At 45.6% G+C, this 22,884-nt stretch overlaps 1 protein-coding gene across 1 annotated transcript in view; it reads left to right on the plus strand.

Moving 5' to 3' along the window:
* Positions 1–22,225, plus strand: part of CMTM8 (CKLF like MARVEL transmembrane domain containing 8) — an 89,700-nt gene extending 67,475 nt beyond the window's left edge. Inside the window, exons 3-5 of the mRNA XM_024743473.1 lie at positions 16,087–16,260; positions 20,246–20,362; positions 21,792–22,225. Of these exons, the coding sequence (XP_024599241.1) occupies positions 16,087–16,260; positions 20,246–20,362; positions 21,792–21,875 (375 nt within the window). The 3' untranslated portion in view covers positions 21,876–22,225. The remainder of the gene's footprint in view (positions 1–16,086; positions 16,261–20,245; positions 20,363–21,791) is intronic.
* Positions 22,226–22,884: the final 659 nt, after the last annotated feature.

The raw sequence follows: 22,884 nt of genomic DNA on the forward strand, positions 1-22,884 counted from the left end.
TGTAGAGAGAACTTTCATTTTTTATATGACAGGTCAAAAAGACTGAAGTGTAGAATATACTGATAACAGAAACTGCCTGGACAGTCTTCAGTAATATGGCAAATTAGCCTCCTTCTCCGTGGATTCTTTTCTGTTGCAGTAATAGGTGAACCTTCAATCAGTGAATATTAAAACCCGTGAATATATACCTATATGTGTGCTAGAGAGGTATGTGATCCTCACCATCAAGAAAGAAACACTTAATTGGTTTTTTGAAAAGATTCAACAAAATTGACAAATCCTTAAGTAGGCTAACTAAGAAAAGAGAAAAAAGACTGAAACAAAATAAGAAATGAAAGAGGAAACATTACATCTGACGCCACAGAAATTAAAATACTCACAAGAGACTGTTGTAAACAATTATACGTCAACAGATTGGGCAATCCAGAAGAAACAGATAAATTTCTAGGAACATATAATCTTCTAAGACTGAATTGTGAAGAAATTAGAAACTTGAACAGACATATAATTTAGACTGAGATTAAATCAGTAATCAAAAACCTCCCAAAAAAAGAAGAACCAAGGACAAGATGGCTTCACTGGAGAATTCTACCAAACATTTAAAAGAGAATTAACACCAGTCCTCTCAGACTTCCCAGAAATTGAAGAGGAGGGAGCACTACCAGACTTATTCTATGAGGTGAGCTGATACCAAAATGAGACAAAGATACTATAAGAAACCTGCAGACCAATATCCCTAATGAACGTAGATGAAAAAATCCTCAACAAAATACTAAGAAACCCAATTCAACAACACATTAAAAAGATTATACATCATGATCAGGTGGAATTTATTACTGGAATGCAAGGATGGTTCACCATATGAAGGTTAATGTATAACACACCACATTAACACATGAAGGACTAAAGCTGCATGATCATTTCAATTGATGCAGAAAAAGCATGTGACAAGATTCTACACCCTTTCAAGATAAAAATACTCAACAAACTAGGAACAAACTCAACATAAGTAAGGCTATATATGAAAGCCCATAGTTAACAATGTTCTCAATGGTGAAAAACTGAAAGCTTTCCCTCTGAGATGAGGAAAAAGGCAATTCTTACCACTTCTTTCAACATAGTACTGGAAGTCCTAACCAAACTAAGTAGGCAAGAAAAAGAAATAAAAGGCGAGATATCATGCAGATCCTATCATGCAGATAGGAAATGAAGAAGTAAAATTCGCTCTCTTCCCAGATGATATGATCTTGTATGTAGAAAACCCTAAATATTTCACCAAACAAAGCTCCTGTTAGAACAAGTAAATGAATTTAACAAAGTTGCAGGATACAAAATCCACACACAAAAATTAGTTGCATTTCTATACACTGGCAGTGAATAATCTGAAAAGGAAATTAAGAAACAATCCCATTTACAATAGCATCAAAAAGAATAAAATACTTTGGAATAAACTTAAGGAGGCAAAAGACTTGTACAATGAAAACTACAAAGCACTTCTGAAAGAAATTAAAGAAGACAAATAAATGGAAAGACGTCTGTGTTTGTGGATTGGAAGACTTAGTGTTGTTAAAATGTCCATACTACACAGAGCAGTCTACAGCTTCAACGCAATGCTATCAAAATTCCAATGGCATTTTTTGCAAAAGCACAGAAAAAAAAATTTTTTAATATCTTTATTGGAGTATAACTGCTTTAAAATGCTGTGTTAGTTTCTGCTTTATAACAAAGTGAATCAGCTATACATATACATATATCCCCATATCTCCTCCCTCTTGCGTCTCCCTCCCTCCCCCCCACCCTATCCCACCCCTCTAGGTGGTCACAAAGCACCGAGCTGATCTCCCTGTGCCATGAGGCTGCTTCCCACTAGCTATCTATTTAAGCACAGAAAAATTTTTAAATTCATATAGAATTTCAAAGGATCATGAACATCCAAAAAATCTTGAGAAAGAAAAGTAAAGCTAGAGGCCTCACACTTCCTGATTTCAAAACTTGTTATAAAGTTGCAGTAATCAAAGCAGTATGGAAATGACATAAAGACAGATGTCAAGCTGAGTACCATCACTAGTTTTCAATCCCAAGGGAGGCGAACATCTTGAACTGATCACCAATCTCAGGCAGCACTTCAAACACTTCTGCCACTGCACCTTGGAATTGGAGTTACCAAGAAAAACACAACTGGATGGGACATCGCTTTACCTAAGTAGAGAAGAGACATCAGTTTCAATAGTAGACATCAGTCCCTCCTCCTAGGCCGTCCCCCCTGGTGGCCAACATAGGGCAGTTGGCCTGTGAACGCCCTTCTTAAGCCACAGCAGAAAGCCCCCAACGCTTCCCCTTTGGAGTCTGAAAGCTGGGGACATGCCTGAGGGCCATTGTGTACATACTAAAGCAGAACAAAGGAACAGTCGTTGCGATTGAAACAGGGAAAGATATTCCCACACAAGGTGATAAGCCCTGCACAGGCTCTCTGGGTTCCTTATCTCTTGGTAATGCTGTGTTCCAGGCCTGAGGCCCATTCTTTTCTTTAAGGGAACTTTATTTTTATTTATTTATTTATTTATTTATGGCTGTGTTGGGTCTTCATTGCTGTGCGGGCTTTCTTTAGTTGTGGTGAGTGGGGGCTACTCTTCATTGCGGTGCGTGGGCTTCTCATTGCAGTGGCTTCTCTTGTTGCGGAGCATGGGCTCTAGGCACATGGGCTTCAGCAGTTGTGGCGCGAGGGCTCAGTAGTTGTGGCTCGCGGGCTCTAGAGCGCAGGCTCCGTAGTTGTGGCGCACAGGTTTAGTTGCTCTGCGGCACGTGAGATCTTCCTGGACCAGGGCTTGAACCCATGTACCCTGTATTAGCAGGCAGATTCTCAACCACTGCGCTACCAAGGAAGTCCCTGCAAGACGGATTCTTAACCGCTGGACCAGTAGGGGAGCACGTCACTGGTGCCTTTCCAGCTCCATGGAAGCAAGACCTGACTGCTGAGGGATCCGAGCCCTCAGCTAAAGATGCGCAACCTTATTTCCTGCACTTAGAGTCACTTAGACACCCAAAGGGTGTGTGGACCGAGGGAAGGACAGACTGCATAGAACAGCAGCCTGTACAGAGAGCTGCAGAGCTCCCAGCGTCCAGCACATTGATCCGGCTTCCTCAATGTGAGGGTTCGGCTTTTCACACCACAGCTGTGGGTCGAGCGCTCAGCATCTTTGGTGGAGGAAAGCGGTTCATAATCCTCCTAGCTTGGTTTTTATTACTGTGCTTTTAAGGTTGACATTAAAGAGCGGCTGTGTGACTTCTGATACTGTACCGTTTACAGTGTCTGAACTGCTTTGTCTGACCTCCTCCTTCTCCTGGTGCCTCAAGGGCGGAGGACAGAGGTGGAGCCCCACCCCTGGGGGGATGTGCCCACAGGGGGCCTGAGATGCAGTAGAGTCAGTACACAGGAAGGCTCGTTCGTGTGAGATGCTTCCTTGACCTCAAGCAGAGCTGTGCTCCTGTGGGCGGTGCTGGGAGGTTCTATAGCAGAAAGGAGTCCTCAGACCCGGCTTTGTAGACTGTGGATTTGGACCTGACCTTACACTGGGGAGCATGACTCTCTACACCATGTGGCTGTGTGTGGCTGAATGAGATGAGTGATGTAACTGGCAATACCATAGGCAGACACTGATGCTGATGAGAGAGTAAGACAGTTACGTTGTGATGGGATGGAGGGTCCCCCCAGGTCAAAGAGGAAGGTGCTGCTTTGTAGTGATCCCCACTCCCCATAATTCCTTTTTTCTCCTCCTTCCTATTGCTTCTTCCCTATAAGCCTTTCATCTCTCTTCTGTTCCTTAAAAAGTATCCCTTTTCCTTCCGCCCTTTGCCTTTTATACCCCAGCGCTTCACCAAAAGGGAAGGAAGCCAGCATTCAAAGAACTTTGCTGAAAGGAGCAAACAGAGCTGGGAGCCGGGCTGGCGTCTGACCACAAAGGGCTCCCTCAGCCTCAGGGACTGAGGAGGCCTTTGGGTATCACTGAACCCAATCCTTTCACCCCGAGAGTGCTGCTACCACACAGTTTGTTCTGTTTTCTTGAAGACTCTTAAGCTATTTGACCAGGACTGACTGCTCCTTTGCTTACTGGTGACCCAGGACCATGAATCCAGTGTTGTTCACTGATTCATGGAGAATATTGAGACGATGTGTGTCCTTTGTGAGGCCTGAAATCTTTGATCAGGTCATTGTCACCCAAGATCCCTCGTAAGCCCCTGGTGTACGGGGTTCGGGGCAAAGGAGGGAAGGAAGGTGGGCCTTCTCAGAGCTGAGCTGCTGGAGGCTTTCAGAACACATGGCTGGACCCCTCCCCCAGGGATGTCGATTCAGTGCTGGGTGGCCTGAGAATCTGCATTTCTTCTTTTAAAAAATATTTATTTATTTGGCTGCGCTGGCTCATAGTTGCGGCATGTGGGATCTTTAGTCGCGGCATGTGGGATCTTTAGTTGCAGCATGCGAACTCTTAGTTGCGGCATGTGGGATCTAGTTCCCTGACCAGGGATTGAGCCCGGGCCCCCTGCATTGGGAGCGTGGAGTCTAAGCCACTGGGCCACCAGGGAAGTCCCAGAGTCTGCATTTCTAACAAGCTCCTTGGAGGTGTGACTGTTGCTCTGGGGACCACACACTTGGAGAAGCAAGGCTCGAGGGCCAAGGTTGGCAGATGATAACCTGCCAACCAATCCAGCCTGCCACTTGTGTTTGTAAATAGTTTTCGGGGAACACGGTTACTCCCATCCTTTTGCATATTGTCTGTGGCTGTTTTCATGCCACAGGGGCAGAACTGAATAGTTGTGATGGAGATCATATGGCCCAGAAAGCCCGAAATACTTACTATGTGGCCCTTCACAGGAAAAGTGCACCAGCGTGTCCTCTAGCACATCCTTAATGCCCTGAGCCCCATGGTTCTAACTACAGGAAGAGACCCCACTTTATTTCTAGGACCCTTACTGCCAAGATGCCAGCTCTGCTAAGCATTGCATCATGTTTCCTAGAGGAGAAAAGCATGAGACCAGTAATCACTGCTGTTTATGTAGCTCTTTGCAGGTCACAAAACACCTTCAGACCCTGCAGCAACCTAGATGGTGCCATGCCCATCTCATGGAGGCACAGACTGAGGCTTAGAGGGGCCAGAAAGTTAGTGACGAACTTAGGTCTTAGGTCCTCCCTCCCTACCACCCTGCCTCTTGGACACAAGCCCACATTGGATGAACTTCGTGTATTAGTCATCTATAACTGCCTAACAGATTACCCCCAAACGTAACAGTTTTAAACAGCAGTAAATATGTATTATTACTTGCAGTGTCTGTGGATAAGGAATTCAAGATCAACTTAACTGGGCATTTCTGGGTCAGGCATTTTCCTGGGGCTCAGTCAGGTGTCTTCTGGGGCTGCAGTCAGTTAAGGCTTGACTGAGCCTGGAGATCCATTTCACCAAGGCAGTCACTCGCCTGGCTGGCAAGTTGGTGGGAGGGCTCTGTTCCTCTCTGTGTGGGCCTCCCCGCAAGACTGCTTGAGTGTCCTCACAAAGTGGCTGCCAGCTTCCCCAGAGCCCAGGAGAAGCTGGATCCTTTTTATGACCTAGCCTCCCAAATCACGTAGCATCATTTCTGCCACACTCCATTCAACAGAAATATTTGAGAGGAGCCTGTACTCAAGAGGTGTGTCAAAGAACTTGTAAATATATTTGAAAACCAGCCCAGTATGCAGATTTCCATTCAGTCGCCTGCTGGGACTATTGGGGTTCTGTGGTTTCCCTGAGAGCAGGCCTTTAATTGATCATAGATGTCACACTAAAGTTCCAAGCGAGAGCAAGGTTAAGTCACAAACTACTAGCATCACGTAGGCCTCAAGCTTTGTTCTGCTTTGCAGCACCCAAGGGTCTCCTGTAATGGTACTTGAGGAGCGGTCAAGCAGGGCCAGAGGGAGACACCCACCCTCATGGTGTGTGAAAGTGGGAAGACAACCAAGAAGAAAGTGGTTTGAAATACCCCCGGGTGATTCACATATGCATCTCCCAGGTGCTGGTCCCCCCACTCCCATTTGAAAACTACTTTCCTAGCTCTGTCTTCCCCATTTCCCAGATTGGGAAGCAGAGGCCTGAAGAGGCACAGTTTCTTGTTGAAGAAAGCAGCAGGTATTAAGCATACTTCAGTAAAGCTTAGTCGGGGCGCATGGATTAAATTTGCCTTTCCAAGTCTTTGTATTAATTAATCCTTATCGCAAGCCAGCCGAGTACATTCTTGTCAGATCTGTTTCCAGGCAACATCTGGGTCTAATGGGTGGGTCCCAGACCGAGTTTATTCTTCCACATCCTGCCACCTCTGTGGAATGTGCTTCAAGTGTAGGAACTTATCCAGACAGATGGGTAAACTCTGATCTCATCCCACCTTAGGGGGACTGTAGCTCCTAAATCTTTCGTAAGCAGTGTTTGGTCACCCTCTAGTGGGTAAATGGAAAAGTTCGCCATGCTTGCTGAACAGAAGCACTACTGATCTGGAAGGGGCGTGGAGGTGACTCGACAGCACTCAGCAGGTGTAGGGAGCTGTCATCTTGAGTATGATACAGTTCCTCGGTGGTGCAGGGAAAGGGTGCACGCTTTTTCCCTATCATCTCCTCTGGCTCAATGTGTTAATAATCTGGTTTATTTGAAACAATGCAGGAAACAAAAATGTAACAACTATATGTGCACGTGTGTATATTTCCTGATGCAGAGAGTAAGTGTGACGGTTAACAGGATTGGCTAAATTTTTTCTGTAAAGGTCCAGATAGTAGATATTTTAGGCTTTGCAGCCAAAGGCCATGCACTCTGCTGTTGTAGCATGAAAACAGCCTTAGATAACGCTTAAATGGATGAGCATTGGCCATGTTTGTGGATTGTACATAACAGGCAGCGGGGCTGCGGGTGACCATGGCCCACAGTTGTCAACCCCCATGAAAAAGAAGGAAGTGGATTGTGTTCATCTCTCACACGAGGTGGTAGAGTCCTCAGGGGTGGGGACTCGTGCCCTGCTCACCTTTGGACCCTGAGCACCCAGCACTGTGTCTGGCTTGTAGCAGGTGCTCACGGCGTGGTTGCTGACCTGAGGTGGCTCTGATGTCAACCTCTGTAATATATCAGCTTTCTTCCAGGGTTTCTTGGTCTTCATTGAGTTAAAAACAGCAACTCTCTGAACCGGATGTTTAAAGCATCAGAGCAGATAGGATTTGCAGCCATCCCTGTTTTCTTTCTATTTGTCTCTATTTTAAATGAGCCAGGGTGCCACATGAGAGGCCAGCAGATAGTAGGCTTTGTAACGATGAGCTCGAGCACTGCCTGGTGGCCCAGCATCAGTGGGCAGCTCTGAGGAGTTTTGTTTTGCATAACCAGGCATGGGTTTGCATCAAGGCATCTGCTCATTTTACCAGAGCTTATTTCTGCCCAGAGACTTGCGCTTGGGAGGGGTTGGCTGGTGGCATTCTAGGTGACGCTCCGAACCAGCACAGCAAGAAAACAGAGCAGGTGCTGGCCTCTTCAGCCTTGCATGTGGCTGGCCCTCAGGGCAGGTTTGTGGTCTGCCAAATGCTCTGTTTTTGACATTATTAATCACAATAGTAGTTATCATTTATAGAGCATCTTGTCTCATGTGAATTCTAGAAGATACATTTTATCCCTGGGTACAGATGAAGAAACTGAGGCACAGAGAAATTAACTGATTTGGGGCATGTTATTGATATTATGTGGCAGCATAGTTAAAAGTCTGGGCTAAGTTATGTAACACGTAGTGCCTGTTTCTCCATTTGTAAAACGGTCCTGATGAAAGTTATTCAGGGGGCAGCTGTGTGGGTTAAAGTGAGGCGAGGCATGTAAAGCTCTTCCTTACTCTCTAAGACATAATATGCTATTACTGTTACCTGGGGCCTGGGCACATAGTAAGTGCTCAAAAAATATTGGTTAAAGAGATAAATGTTATTTGCCCAGTCACACAGCTGGTACGAATTCAAAGCCTGAATCTTTCTACCAGGCCACATGGCCTTGGCATTGTACCATTTAACCAAATAGGAATGGAGGACATGGTAACCATGATATTGAGGGTGTCCACACAGGCAGAGAGGACAGAGCTGAAGGGTCAAACGCTCCTGGTTCACTTAGCCTGGCATCTTGTTGGGCATCTTGCCCATAGGAGAGGCCTCAAGTTCAGTCCATATGTCCGGGAGCTGGACATAGGTAAGACTCCTTGGCTCCATACAGGTGTAAAAATCTTGAAAGATAGAGAAGAGGATACTGGGAAAGGAGGAGGGGACGGCTTCCCGGGAGTCACTGTCAACCCTGTTAATAATACTAGCATAATAGTGATAACTGACCTAGCACCCAGCTGATCCCAGGCACTGCTGTGCATATATTAACTCCCTTTGTCTTCCAACAACCCTATGAGGAAAGTTTCTGTATCCCCATTTTACAGATAAGGAAACAGGCTCAGGTTGGTAACTTGGCCAAGGACAGGCGGAATCTGGAGTACCTGATTTCCCCACTGAGCCAGCTCTGCTTCTCAGTCTGATGTTACCGCGAGTGCTAGCATCACCCCAGCCAGAGAATGGGGAAGTGGAGAAGGGGAGGAAGGCATCAAGACCCGATGCTACAAATTAAAATAACATCAGACTAGATGTTTGGTTCTGCTCTGACCACTAACTAGCTCTAAGCTTGTTGATCCCAAACATCTCCTGAACTTCTCTTCCAGCATTCACATTCTTTGGCCCTCAAACCACTATGGAATGAGTCTTGACTTTGAGAAAAGGTGCTGTCTGGAGACTGACATCCGATGCCAAGCCATGGGCCAGTCTCCTCTGGAACTGAACTTCCATGTGCCCTTCGTGTATTGGGTCGGAGCCTGTGGGAGACTCACGTCATCAGATGGGATGTCTTTGAGATCTCAGAGTCTTGGCTTTCCCTCCATCACCCAAACGTTGCCTGGCTAACTCCCATTCACCTACGTAATCTTAAACTGCCTCTGACCATCCAGACCTGGTTGGGTCCTTGTGCTTTACATTATTGTATCAGCCTAGTTTCTTTTCATAGGACTTAGCCACAGTTCATAGTCGAATATCCATTGACGGACCTTTTCCAGAGGCAGAAACCATGCCTGTTTTCCCACATCATTGCACCACCAGTGCACACTCACTGAGTTTTTTTTAAAATAAATTGGGTCTTCGTTGCGGTGTGCGGGCTTCTCATTGCGGTGGCTTCTCTCGTTGCGGAGCACAGGCTCTAGTTGCGTGGGCTTCAGTAGTTGTGGCACATGGGCTTAGTAGTTGTGGCTTGCGGGCTTTAGAACGCAGGCTCAGTAGTTGTGGCGCACGGGCTTAGTTGCTCCGCGGCATGTGAGATCTTCCTGGACTAGGGCTTGAACCCTTTGTCCCCTGAGTTGGCAGGAGGATTCTTAACCACTGTGCCACCAGGGAAGCCCTCAGTGAGGTTTTTTAATGTTTGAATGTTGTCACGTGTGTGTGGTATTAAACATGACAGGAGGAGACAGCCTGGCATGGTCATATTGTTTGGTTCTCTCCTTGCAGGACACATAAGAGTAAGTCTACAGTAGCCAGTTTTCAACGCCACTTTATTGCAAGGAATTAATATGGTCAATGATCTAAAGCCCAATGAGGTATTTTGGAGGTGTGCTGAGCTCACACCTGGATCAACACAACTCCCCCAGGGCAAAGCCAGCTGGAAACAGCTGGTGCGTTGCTCCCAGGGTAGCCTAGTTCATTGTCAGTAGTCACCTGTTTTCAAGGCTGAAGGACAGATGGCGTCCATCCCAGTTCCAGGCTAAAGTCAGAAAGAAATCAGCCAACCCGTAGTGCCTCGAAAAAGCCCTGGCTCATAAGAGATGCTCAGTGTACATTTGAATAAATGAGACCCTTTAAACTCCTCTGAGCAGCAGAACAGCTGTCACAAAGTTCAGAGTCAGGAGAGAACTCACAGACAAACTCAGTGTGTCTTTCAGTGTGATTTTTAAAAGTCTAAGGCATCTGTTTCCTTGGTTCACAGGACCCTAGAATAAGGAAGCTGCGTGGGGGCATGTGCATGTGGAGGGTCCAGCAGGGCTGTTGGAATCAGCTCACTGACGGTCTCAAGAGGTCATGACGTTGAAGGTTTTCCGTTTTAAAAAACTTTCTTCATAGTAAAAACACATATCTGGTACCATTGAGGAAGCGGGGTGGGTGGGGCAATCAATCTCATTCCACAAGGCAGTTAATTGAAATATTCAGTCCATTGCATCATCCCTATTGCTTTCCCCTCCTTGTTATCATTTGTTCAGGTCAATATTCAGTATTTGTTATCTCTGTGTAAATATTAGAGTCAAGTGTTACAGTGAACACTTAACTACAAACAGCTGCTAATAGTTTCTTCTGGTATTTAGTGACGTTAATAATGTACATATTTTTTAAGAATTTGCTCACTTTTCTTTGTAGCTAATTCACCTCGCGTTTTTCTAATAGCCTTTCAGTAAAGTTTCCCACAAGCCATTCCCATCAGATAATCAGAGTTCTCGTTTTTATCTTGGATGCATTTCTCCTGGGGATCTCCCTTCACCTTGGAATTCCCTTTACCTTTCTGTTGGGCTGACTTTCTGGTTTCCTGGATCCCTTGTCTTCCCCTTTCTTGGCTTCCTCCCTCACTTGGGGTGGAGCAGATTCCCTAATCGACTCACCAGGTTAAGAAGGTAAAGTGACAAAAGGCACGGTGGTGATGGCCTTCACCATGCCTGTCTTTTGCTTTTGGGTTTTTTAAATTATTATATATTTGGCTGCGCTGGGTCTTAGTTGCGGCACGCAGGATCTTTTAGTTGCGACATGGGGGGGATCTTCCCAGACCAGGGATGGAACCGGGGCCCCCTGCATTGGGAGTGTGAAGTCTTAACCACTGGACCACCAGGGAAGTCCCTGTCTTTTGAGTCACTCGGCTCCGATCTGACTGGGTTATACCTTCTGTGCCTGGGTCGTTTGTCATGCCTGGATTTCCCCTCCTTCTGGGGATTACCCTCACCTTTCTCCCACAGCGTTCTGTTGGTTTACTCAATAGTTCCTCTTTTAGAGTTTATACCCTCATTTTGTTGGGTCATATCCTTCAGTAGATTACTGAGAGAGAATGTGTGGAAGGTGGATTCTTTTTAGATGTTGCATATCTGAAAAAAAAAAAAAAGTCTGCCTCTTGCTCTTCACTGATTATTTTCCTGGGTAATTTCTGGGTTAGAAACCACTTTCCAATTTGAAAGCATTTGCCATTATTTTCTAACATTCTGTCTGCTTCTGGAAAAGGTTAAAAGCCTTTCTGTTTTCTGATCCTTGGTGGTTCTTTGATTGTTCAAAACATCTTCTCTTTGCACCTGAGGCTCTGAGATTTCTGAACCTCGGTTGGGTCCGTTTTCATCCATTATGCTGGGTACTCAGGGGAGCCCCTTCCAAAAATGTGTCACTTTTGTCTCCTTTCCTATTCATCTCATTCTGATGATAATTTTAGAAGGGTTTGGGAAAGGAACAAAGTTAGATTCATGTGTCCATTTTGACATCTTTACCTAAAAGCCTAAAATACATGCTGAAGCTACAGGAATTGGTGCTGGCACAGCAGTCAACATAGATGAGTGGAATAAAGGTTCCAGAAACTGACCCAAAATGTGAGAAGTCATCAGTAAGTGATAACAGATCACCTGACCATCTGCTGGAAAAAAATAAAGTTGGACTTTCTTCACCCCATATATAGAATTCAGTTCTAGTTTGTTTAAAGATTTAAGCATACACACAAAACTATCAGAAAATATAGGAGAATATTTTTATAATCTTGTGCTGAGGAAGCCCTTCCTAAGTACATAGGAATAGAAGAAGGCTCAAAGAGCTACCAGTTAACTGTGTAAAAATGTTAAACTCCCACGTGACTAAAGACTGAATTTTAAAAAGCTGGATGGGAAAATATTGCCTCATATGTAGTTTGTTACCATCTCTGTTATGTAAAGATTTCTACAGATCAGTGAGAAAGTGATTTTTTTTAAACGTCAATAAATCGGAACTAGAAGTGGCTAACAAGTATTTGAAAAGATGCTCTTCCATCCTCAGGACTGATCAGGAAAATGCAAACTAAAATAAGCAAGAAGGATACAGTACATCTGTTCTTAGTGTGTGGTCCCTGAACCAGTGGCATCCCCTGGGAACTTAGAAATGCAGATTCTCAGATCCCTTCCTAGACCTACTGCTAATCACAAACTCTGGGGGGAAGCCCATCCGCCTGTAGGTTAACAAGCCCTTCAGTTGATTCTGATGTTTGAGAACCATTGCTGGGCAGCTGAGAGAGTGAACAAATGACGTTCAGTGTCGTGGATGAAACTCATGATGTTGAGTGAGAGAAATCAAACATGGGAGCATGGACGATAGGATTCCATGTCTCTGAAGTTCCAAAACAGGATGACAGAAACCAGGGGGGGGTTGGGACCCTCGGAGGAGGGAAGGAGTAACTAGACGTGATGGAACCCCCCGCTCCGCCACAGCAGTGCTAGTCATGTTCTCTTTCTTGAGTGGATGCTGGTGACACAAGTTGGTCCAGTTTGTGAAAATTCATTGAGCTGTTCACTTAGGATTTGTACACTTTTCTCTGTGCTGTACTTCAGTCAAGCAGTGAAGGGCAAAACATGAGGTCTCTTTTGTTTTGTTTTTTAGTCAGGTTTTTAATCATTTAAAACCTGGGCATTTAATGAGGTTGGAAGGGAAGAGCAGATATACTCAGATGAGAGGATGAGTTAGCACAAGTTTTTTGATGAGTAATTTGACATACCTCTAAAGCTTAAAATATTCTAGAAATTCCACTTCTAGGAATCTATCCTGGAATTCACGTTTGCAGAGGTATACATTATATAAGAATGTTCCCTGGGTATTTTTTGTACAAACATAAAGGAGACAACTTAAATTTTTCTCCATAGGAAACTGGTTACATGAATTATGGAAAACTGGGCAGCTGTTAAAATCGACATAGATCTGGAAAGAGGTCCTCGGTGGCATGGCTGACTGAAAGAAACAAGTTATAGGCGCCATATACTGAGTGATCCGTATTTTTAAAGGAGAAAGAAAAGGATTTGCAGGTGGTAGTTATAAATGCAAGCGAAAGAAGTTAGGAAGGCTCAATGTAAAATTTTTATATTGGTTTCTCGAGAATTTACAACTGGTGTTTGTAACTTCTTTGTGTGTTTTATATATAGTTTTTATACTGCTGTGCTTATTTTTACCTGCACTTATCACTTTCTTAAACTTTAAGTCTTAGATTTACCATTCAAAAAAAAGGGTTGGCTTAAAATAATGTTTATCAGTGAAAAAACAATTTTTGTAGTCTAAACAAAGATCTACTTACACACACACACACACACACACACACAGGGCTGAGTAACATTTTTGTGGAGTGCTTTTCATCAGTATTGGTTATAGTGAGCGACAAAAAGTGTGCTTCTGGATATATTTCACTTGCCTAGGAAATTCACTTGGGTAGAGTAATTGTTTTCTTGACAGTTCTTTGCCTGTGTTTGCTGATAAGATCTTGGGTCAAGGATTCCTGTTTTTTGAGAGACAGCTCAGTTAGCGATATTATCTCTGTGTGTAAAAGATGACCACCGCTAGCACATTAGACAGAGCGTCTCTGGATAGTGGACTGCACTTGCTTTAATAATGAAAACCATTTTCACATTCAGAGCCGAGAGCTGTTAGCTGAGCCTGTTTAGCTGGCACAAGCTTACGCCGGCAGCTCTTAAACTCTTGCACACTCCTGGAGAGACAGCTGCCACGTTGCCGTGGCTCTTCCTGTGGTTATTTCCTGTGTGAATCAACAGAGGGCCCTTCTGACCTCTTCAGTTTGAATCAGGAAGTCCTTCTTGTTGTTTCAGACCCTGCCATGCTGGATGAGGTGTGTTACCTGTCTTACTGATCCAATGGAATAGCACACCTGTGTGTGTAGATGACCTGTCAGTTGTGATGAATTCCGGACCAAAACCCCATGGGTGTTGAGGCTTGGCACTTCCTGGGATTTTATCCTGTTTTGTGCTGCTTCACTTTCAATTAATTCCGTTGCCACAGATGTAAACACAAAAATACATCTCCATTAAATGTTTCTTCGGAATTCATATACGACATCAAGCAGATAAAAGAACATCAACTTTCGGCTCTAAGGAGGGGAAGCAACAGCACTTAGAGTCTGTTCCCTGTTCCCCAGCACAGACATCCAGACCTTGCCAGGGAGGTGGGCTTGACTCAGTGAACAGTTTAAAAGGTCCCCTGGAAGCCTGTCTGAGGGCTAAGTGATCCTAACACGAAGTCTTTCCTAAAGAGGGGCCTGAACTCTTCCTCCTGGACTGTCCACTTCTAACCCCATCCTGAGGTCTCTGGCTCCCCTAGACTGGATAGGTTGTAAACTGAGCCCAGGTCAGCCCTTTAACCTGTTCCTCTTTCATCTTTCCAGCTGAGGAAGTGACACCCTAATCCACTGGGGAGTCTTTCCAGAAACCTGGGGGTAATTCCACTTTATCCTAATCGAATCTGTCAAATCTGTGAAGGTTCTGTCTCCTTCTGAAATTTCCCTTGAATCACTCACTTCCCAGTATTCACCAGCATCTTGGTGTTGGACGCATCCTCTTCTTCCACTTGGATTATTACAGCAGTCTCCGAACTGTTTCCCTACCCCTACCCCCGACTCTGCTTGCCTGTTCTCGCCATGCAGTCAGAGTGATCTTGCAAAAACTTAACCTGATCTTATCATTGTCTGGCTCAGAATCCTCCTGTAGCTCTTAGGATAAAGTACAAAATCCTTAGGTGTCCTGGGCCCACGTAATCTGACCCTCCGCAAGCCCTCTAACGTCTTGTACCCATGTCCTAACGTCCTCCACTCTCCTACAGGTTCTAGAAGGCCCCTCCCCTGCAGCCCTCTGCCCATGCCATGCTCTCTGCCTGGGACGGTGTCTTCTGCCTGTCTTACTAGCTCCCACAGGGTCTTCACGCTCTTCCTCAGCACAGCTCCCTCGGACATTTGTTGTTCCTGCCTAAAAGGTCACAGCCCCCGTCACAGACCCTTGTCACACCCTTTATTTCCTTCAGAGCATTTTCACAGCTGTAACTATTCAGATATTTCCCCCCATGAGACTCTAAGTCATGCATGAGCAGGTCTGTTTGGTTTCTGCCCTGCTCTATCCTTGGGGCCCACGGAGCAGGAAGCCCGGCCTGTGGCATGTGCTCAGGGCAGGTGCTCAGGTGTCAATGCCGAATGACCAGCTTTGTGATCAGAGTCACTTTCACGTCTTGTCCCACATCCCATGGAGAGAGCTGAGACAGGAAGGAAATCACTTGCCCCGAGTTACACAGCAGCCAGATCTGCTGCCAGAGTCCGTCCCACACGCCTGATGCTGTCTCCTGGGAATAGAGTTTAGATGCCAACTTTCCTGAGTTAGGAATAAAGTCCTCCTGGGCCCTGGAAGGCACACCTCGCCGTGGCCTCTCTCCTTGAGGACCAGAGACTCACACAGCGTAGACCAGCATCCTTCCTTCACTCAGTGGTGATGTGATGGGGCTTTGGGCTTGTCTTGCTCTGTAGCAGCAGTGAAGTTGGGTGACCGTTGTTGGAATAAATGCATGACTTTATATCTTGTTCCCTTCACAGGTATTGGGAGCAGATTCCAGCCACAGATGTGTGTTGTTTTGCCCCTCTTTATTAGTGCTGACATTTAAAAATCGAGATCATCATGTACAAACTTGAGTTTCTGTGTTCTCCTGGGGGTGGGGGTGGGAGAAATATCGAGAAAACCAGCCCACAACTGGCCGGATCTGGGCAGAGACTTACCCCGGAAACAAGGCGTGGGTTTCTTGTTTGTCCTGGTCTCTGCCCTGCCTGTTCCGTTCATTCATTTTACCTTCCTAGCATTTGCAAGAATGTGAGCTTGCGGCCAGATCACATTTGGTACATGTACCCATATATATGAGTAAAAATTGTAATTACTTTTTTCTCTGTCCCCACTTCCTCCTCCTTCTTCATTTTCTCTTCCGCCTCCCTTTTCTTTTCTCTTTTACAGGTTCTGGGACTGCTGGTATGGACACTGATCGCTGGAACTGAGTACTTCCGGGTCCCTGCGTTTGGCTGGGTCATGTTTGTAGCTGTGTTTTACTGGGTCCTCACTGTCTTCTTCCTCATCATCTACATAACGATGACCTACACCAGGATTCCCCAGGTGCCTTGGACCACGGTGGTAAGGAAACCATGGGTGTTCTTTCTGTCCACTGCCCATTAGGTAGGACGGAACTTAGTCCTTCTCCAGACAATTCGGGATTGTCTCTGCCAACAAAGCAGAGGGCAAAGCCAGGGAGAACCCAGCACAGGTGTTTTAAACCTGAGTGTGAAACAGCATTGTTGGAAGGTCCAGGAATTCCTTTTAGGCAAAGTAGCAAACCGGTCCTCAGAAGACTGAATCAAGAGATACACTGCATACACTCTTGTTTTATTAATTCCCTATAAACAGTGTCATCTAGGAACAGGTGTGTCAGGGCATAGCCCCTGCAGATCTTCTGTCCTCCAAACCCCTCCTGGGGCCGTGGCTTTAACCCTTTTTGTACCAGAGTTCTTTGATGTTGAGAGGTGAAGAGTTAGAACGAAAAATGAAAGTCACTGTTAGAGCAACTAGGTGACCTCACTTGGGGGAGCAGGAGTGGTCAAGAGCGACTGGATTCTTGGGCTTCCCTGGTGGCGCAGTGGTTGAGAGTCCGCCTGCCGATGCAGGGGACACGGGTTCGTGCCCCGGTCCGGGAGGATCCCACATGCCGCAGAGCGGCTGGGCCCGTGAGCCATGGCCGCTGAGCCTGCGCGTCCAGAGCCTGTGCTCCGCAACAGGAGAGGCCACAACAGTGAGAGGCCTGCATACCGCAAAAAACAAAAAACAGTGACTGGATTCTTGTCCTGACTCCATGCTGGGTGCATGATTACAAAGGGAGTCACAGCCTGGGGGTGGGGCAGGGGGAATAGATAAGAAAATGTGTAGATTACAGAACCTGTCTTTGTCTGCTTGGGTGCCAAAACAGAATACTCTAGATGGAAAGCTTCAATGACTGAAATTTCTCTCAGTTCTAGAGGCCAGAAGTCTAAGATCAGGTGTCAGTATAGTTGGTTTCTGGTGAAAGCTCTCCTCCTGGCTTGCAGATGCCTGCTGATCTTGCTGTGTCCTCATATGGCAGAGAGAGAAAGAGAGGATGTGAGCTCCCTTTCATCTCTTCTTAGAAGGATACTAACCCTCTCAGGGGGACCCCACTCTCATGAGCTCCTCTAACCCTAATTACCTCAAAGGCCCCATATCCAAATACTATCACGTTGAGGGTTAAGGCTTCAACATATGAATTTGGGGGGACACATTCAGTCCATAATATTCTGCCCTGGGCCTCCCTGGTGGTGCAGTGGTTAAGAATCCGCCTGTCAATGGTGGGGACACGGGTTCGAGCCCTGGTCCGGGAAGATCCCGCATGCCACAGAGCAACTAAGCCCGTGCACCACAACTACTGAGCCTGCACTCTAGAGCCCACGAGCCACAACTACCGAGCCCACGCGCCGCATCTACTGAAGCCCACGCACTCTAGAGCCTGTGCTCCTCAACAAGAGAAGCCACCGCAATGAGAAGCCCGCACACCACAACGAAGAGTAGCCCCCACTTGACTCAACTAGAGAAAGCCTGTGTGCAGCAACGAAGACCCAACACAGTCAAAAATAATAAGTAAATAAAAATAAATAAATGTATAAAAAATACTATACTAATATCAATAAAAATAATATATTTTTAAAAATTCTGCCCCCCCCCCAGTCTTGACCATCTCACATGCAAATACATTCCATCTCAACATCCCCCAAACTCATTCCAGCATCAACTAAAGTCTTGATCCAAAGTCTCCTTTAAGTATCATCTATGTCAGATACGGGTGGGGCTTGAGGTACAGTTCATCCCGAGGCAGAATTCCTCTCCAGCTATGAACCTGTGAAACCAGACAAGTTGAGTGCTTCCAAAATACAGAGGTGAGACGGATACAGATAGACATTCCCATTTCAAAAGGGAGAAATAGGAAAGAAGGAAGGGGTGACAGGTCCCCAGCAAGCCCAAAAGTTACGAGGCAAATTCCATCTGATCTTAAGGTCCAGAACAGTCCTTTTTTTTGGTTCAGTGCTCAGCCTTCCTGGTGCATTGGGGCAGCATTGTCACCCTGGTGTCTCTGCAGGGCGGCCCTGCCCCTGGGGCACTGGGTAGGGACATCCTGCCTCACAGAAAACCCACCCTTTGAAACTGAGCAGGAACCAGCCTGCCCACTGGGCCCGCGCGATGAGAGTGGCAGCCCTGATGATCTCTGAATCACCTTCGGGTGATTCATTCTTTTCGTGAAAGATAAAGCTATTTCGCAGTCAAATAGTTCTGTGGTTCATTCTGTCCCATAGAATCCAAGAAGTTCCAGAGGCCTCCTTCATTTTGGCCCATCTGCATCCCCTTCAGTTCAAACTTGTAATGTTTCTACTGGTATAATCCCTTACCTATTCCTGGCTTCTGCTGAGATGGTCGATGAGATCTGTGGTTTGTACCTGTAATCTCTTTCTCAAAAGGCTGTTCGGCCACACCCTGAGTGTTCTCTTCTGAAAGAGCTTTCTCATTTTTCACAATATGGCTGAGCTGAGAATTTTTCAAATCTTCAAGTTCTGGTTCTTTTTGGTTTTGTTATTTTTATTTTTTTGGCTGCGCCGCACGGCGTGTGGGATCTTAGTTCCCTGAGCAGGGATGGAACCCATACCCCCTGCATTGGAAGTGCAGAGTTTTAACCACTGGACTGCCAGGGAAGTCCCAGTTCTGGTTCTTTCTTGCTTAACAATTCCTTCTTCAATTCATCTCTCTCCTTTTGCATTTTCCTCCAAGCTGTCGGGGGAACCAGCCCACTCCTTCGGCACTTTGCTAAAAAAATCTCCTCAGCTAAATGTTCAGTGTCATTGCTTAAAGTTCTCCCTTCCACAAAACACTAGAACACCTTTCAGACAAGATCACCTTTCCTCCAGTTTCTAATAACGTATATTCCTCATTTCCACCTGAGACCTCACCAGAATCTCCTTAAACATCCATATTTCTAGCATGTGCCTCAGAACTCTCCAGCCGCTCTTCATTAGCCAGTGCCAAAGCCACTTCCATATTTTTAGCTATTTTGTGACAGTTCTGAAGGGACTCGAAGTCTTGGTCTCCTGACTGCTGGTTGGGGTTCTTATTTTGCTGACCTCTGGCCTAGAGCATCTATTAGTCTGTCTCTCCTCCAAACCTAAGCCTCCTTCATTGATTTATTACATTAAGAACTTAAAATATCGCCTTTCATGTTACTTTTTTTTTTTTTCTTGTTTAACACTGCTCCCTTCCGAAACTCCCTGGCTTTAAAATGCTCTGATTTGCATTTTCAGAATTTATCATCATGAGGTGTGTCCCCATTTCATAGCTAAGGAAACTGAGGTTTGGAGCCTCCTGACTTTGCACAGGTTCATGCACAATGGGGCCCATGTCTCTCGACTTCCATCCAGCAGTTTTTTCTGATGTCATCCTGCTCTGGGTGCTCTGCTTGAGTAGTGAGTAGAGCCCTGGCCAGCAGTCAGGAGACCCCTCCACGTTGGGGTTCCACACTCACGCGTGTGAAGAGACCAGAAAGTCATGCAAGTGAGCGTAAACTGTTGAATCCTTGCCACCCATATGCACTGACTTAAACAACTGCAGGATATTCTTCACAGAGAAGTAAGCTGGAAATGTGCACCCAGGATCGCTACATCTTCTGTTGTTGTTGTTTTTTTCCCTTCCTAAGGGAATCCAGACATCTGGGTTTCTGTGTAAACTCCCCCAGTTTTAAGATGTTTACAGACAAATTTTGAAAATTTTGCTTGCTGCTGGCAGATGCTAAACGTCAGACGCGTCTGCCTTCTGGTTGGGATATTTTATTTGCTGCTCCAACTGAGGAGCCCCTTGGCAACCCCTCAAAGCGTTGGTAAGCGAGGAAGCAGCGTGCACTGAGTACCCCCAAGGCGCCGAGGAGCTGCCTTCTCATCGCCCTTGTCCCCTGCCCTGCTCACGAGTCCAGGTGGGCCCCTTGCCACAGCCGGGGTGCGCTTCTGGCCGCTTCTGAGGTCCGGGTATGCCCGGACCTTCCCAGGCTCCCTAAACACTCTGCGCCTCTGTCTCCCAGGGTCTGTGCTTTAATGGCAGTGCCTTCGTCTTATACCTCTCAGCCGCTATTGTGGATGCGTCTTCTGTCTCCCCGGAGAGGGACAGTCACAACTTCAACAGCTGGGCAGCCTCGTCGGTGAGTGAGCATTTCATCCCCACGGTCTCCTCCTCCCTCCCCAAGGCCGGCTGAGGATCTGGGCGAGGAGGACAAAGTTATCTGCAGGGAAAAGTATCACCTGTGGGAGGGACACCTTGGCAGTGAATTTCCTGGTTTGAGCCTCATGGGGCCTCCCGATGGCCTGGAGCACAAAGAGGCTGAAAGAGTCCGCTCGAGTGAAGGCCAAATGCTAGAACAAAATAAGTGTTTGAGGGAGAAAAAACGTTTGAGGGATTCTAAGAATAATTCTGCTGCCTACAGTGTCAGTGGGAGAGAGAGGCAGAAAATGAGCACACTGGGATTCTGTTTGTTGAAGTAGAAATGTTTGTTCATGCTCTAAGGATGCCTAGGAAGATAGACACCAGCAGAGGCTCCTTCCAGGGACTGTGATGGACCATGAGGAGTGTGGGATGAGGGGCTTCTACTTTTTAATTTATGTATTTATGTACTGTTTGCATTTTTAAACCATAAGTGTGTATTTTTCAAATCTAAAAAACTAATTTTAAAAGTTTCTCTGAGATGGGCCTTATAATATTCCATCCGCAGTAGAAGTGATGGGGGCGGGAGGCAGACAGACAGGAAGACCAACAGTACGATGTTAAAGCTGGTGGGTGATCCATGGGTGTTCATCGTGTTCTTGACCTATATCTCAAAACCTCTATTTAAAGGTAAAGAGCGTGGGTCCATGTGAGATTAAAAGTCACAGGGCTCAAGTTAGCACACAGCAAGAATCAGCTGGGCAGATGCAAACTAGTATACATAGGATGGATAAACAAGGTCCTACTGTATAGCACTGGGAACTATATTCAATATCCTGTGATAAACCATCATGGAAAGGAATAAGAGAAGGAATGTACATATATGTATAACTGAGTCACTTTGCTATACAGCAGAAATGAGCACAACACTGTAAATCAACTGGACGTCAATAAAATTTTTTTAAAAATGAAGAATCAGGTGGAACTGTGCTGCGGTTGCCCCAGGAGAGGGCCCGGCGTTTTCCCGCCTCTGCACTCACACCCCATGTGGGCCCCTGGCTTCCTTCCGCCCACTCAGCTTGTTTGTGTAAACTGAGCCTGTGACAGTGTGAGGTTAAGCTTTGGTCTAAAATCACCGATACTAAATTAGAAATACACGGGCTTTTCTCAGATGCACACCACCATATTCACCCCCACGTGAACACCCTGGGCGTATTGGAGTAAGACTACAGGCTTTCCAGATAGGTTCCAAAAAAGAAAAACAGCCTAGCCTGAAATTGTTTCGGAAGGAAAGTAATTGAACCAATAAAGCAGGTTTAGATGAGAAAGCTTGGAGTCAAGGGATGCAATAAGTGCATTATTCAGTAGAGGTGAAATGACAACTTTTGCTGATTATGCTTTGTTTTTCTATTATGCTTTGTTTTCTCCAGTTCTTCGCCTTCCTGGTCACCATCTGCTATGCTGGAAACACATATTTCAGTTTTATAGCTTGGAGATCCAGGACCATACAGTGATTCGCCATTTTGAGAATTAAAAGGGAAAAAAAAAAGGAAGACTCTCCCTGTAAAAACAGCTGTAGGTATAATGTATATTTCCAGAGAATTGTATTTAACTAATGTTTTTATATACTTAGTTAAATTTGCTCACAGTGGTTTGTTATAATTAAACTGGATACTTATTTGCAAAGTGCTGTAGCTTATAATGAATCTTAAATATCTTGTTGATGTCTTCATAGACCTTATTTTCTTAGGCAATGTATTAGAAATAGATAAATTGCTAATATTAAGAATGCATCAAGTTTGTAAACCTAACTTTTAAAAATGCCAGATTCTTTTTTCATTAAATGTTTCGCAATCCAGGGTAATGTGGCGTCTGACTCAAGAAAGGAGACCTATTGCTGAAGCCTGAAGCTGGGGGCTGTGGGGAATTCTTCATCCTCATGGGGTTGCCTGGGGTGATATTGCCAGGAGACACTGTCCACAGCCCCCAGGCCAGCGTGGTCAGGGAGACCCATCTCCCCAAGTCTGGGGATCGCTGGCGGCATGAGTCTCACATGCCAACGGGTTGGCACAGAAAGCATCTAATGAGACACTAGCCTTAGAACTTAGTAATGAGCTCGCCTTAAGTGGTGCTCTGAGCACAGTGGCTGATGTGCTGGTGGTATTTTTTTCTAATACAGATTAAAATAAGCTCATAACCATTAAAAGGATAAATACTTGCATGTACCTTAAAAACCATCTTGCTGATCATAGAGACACAGGTACCATATTAGGTGGAACATATTGGACCAAAAGGCTCCAAATCTCCAAGCCCTAATATTTTGTAACATTGTTATTAGATATTATGAGACCATGGGAAGAACTGTGTTCCGAAGGCAGATGTGCACTTAGAGGAAGTGTTTTTAGGCAAGATGGTTCTTGCTGGAATGGCAGTGTATCTTGGGTGATTTTTCAAACTGAAAAAAAACCACTGAAACGTTAGTATAGTTGATGATAGGGAGAGGGTTCAGCCGTGCACTCTGTG

This window comes from Neophocaena asiaeorientalis, unplaced genomic scaffold (genome assembly GCF_003031525.2).
Source record: "Neophocaena asiaeorientalis asiaeorientalis breed wild unplaced genomic scaffold, Neophocaena_asiaeorientalis_V1.1 scaffold332, whole genome shotgun sequence".
NCBI classification, from domain to species: domain Eukaryota; kingdom Metazoa; phylum Chordata; class Mammalia; order Artiodactyla; family Phocoenidae; genus Neophocaena; species Neophocaena asiaeorientalis.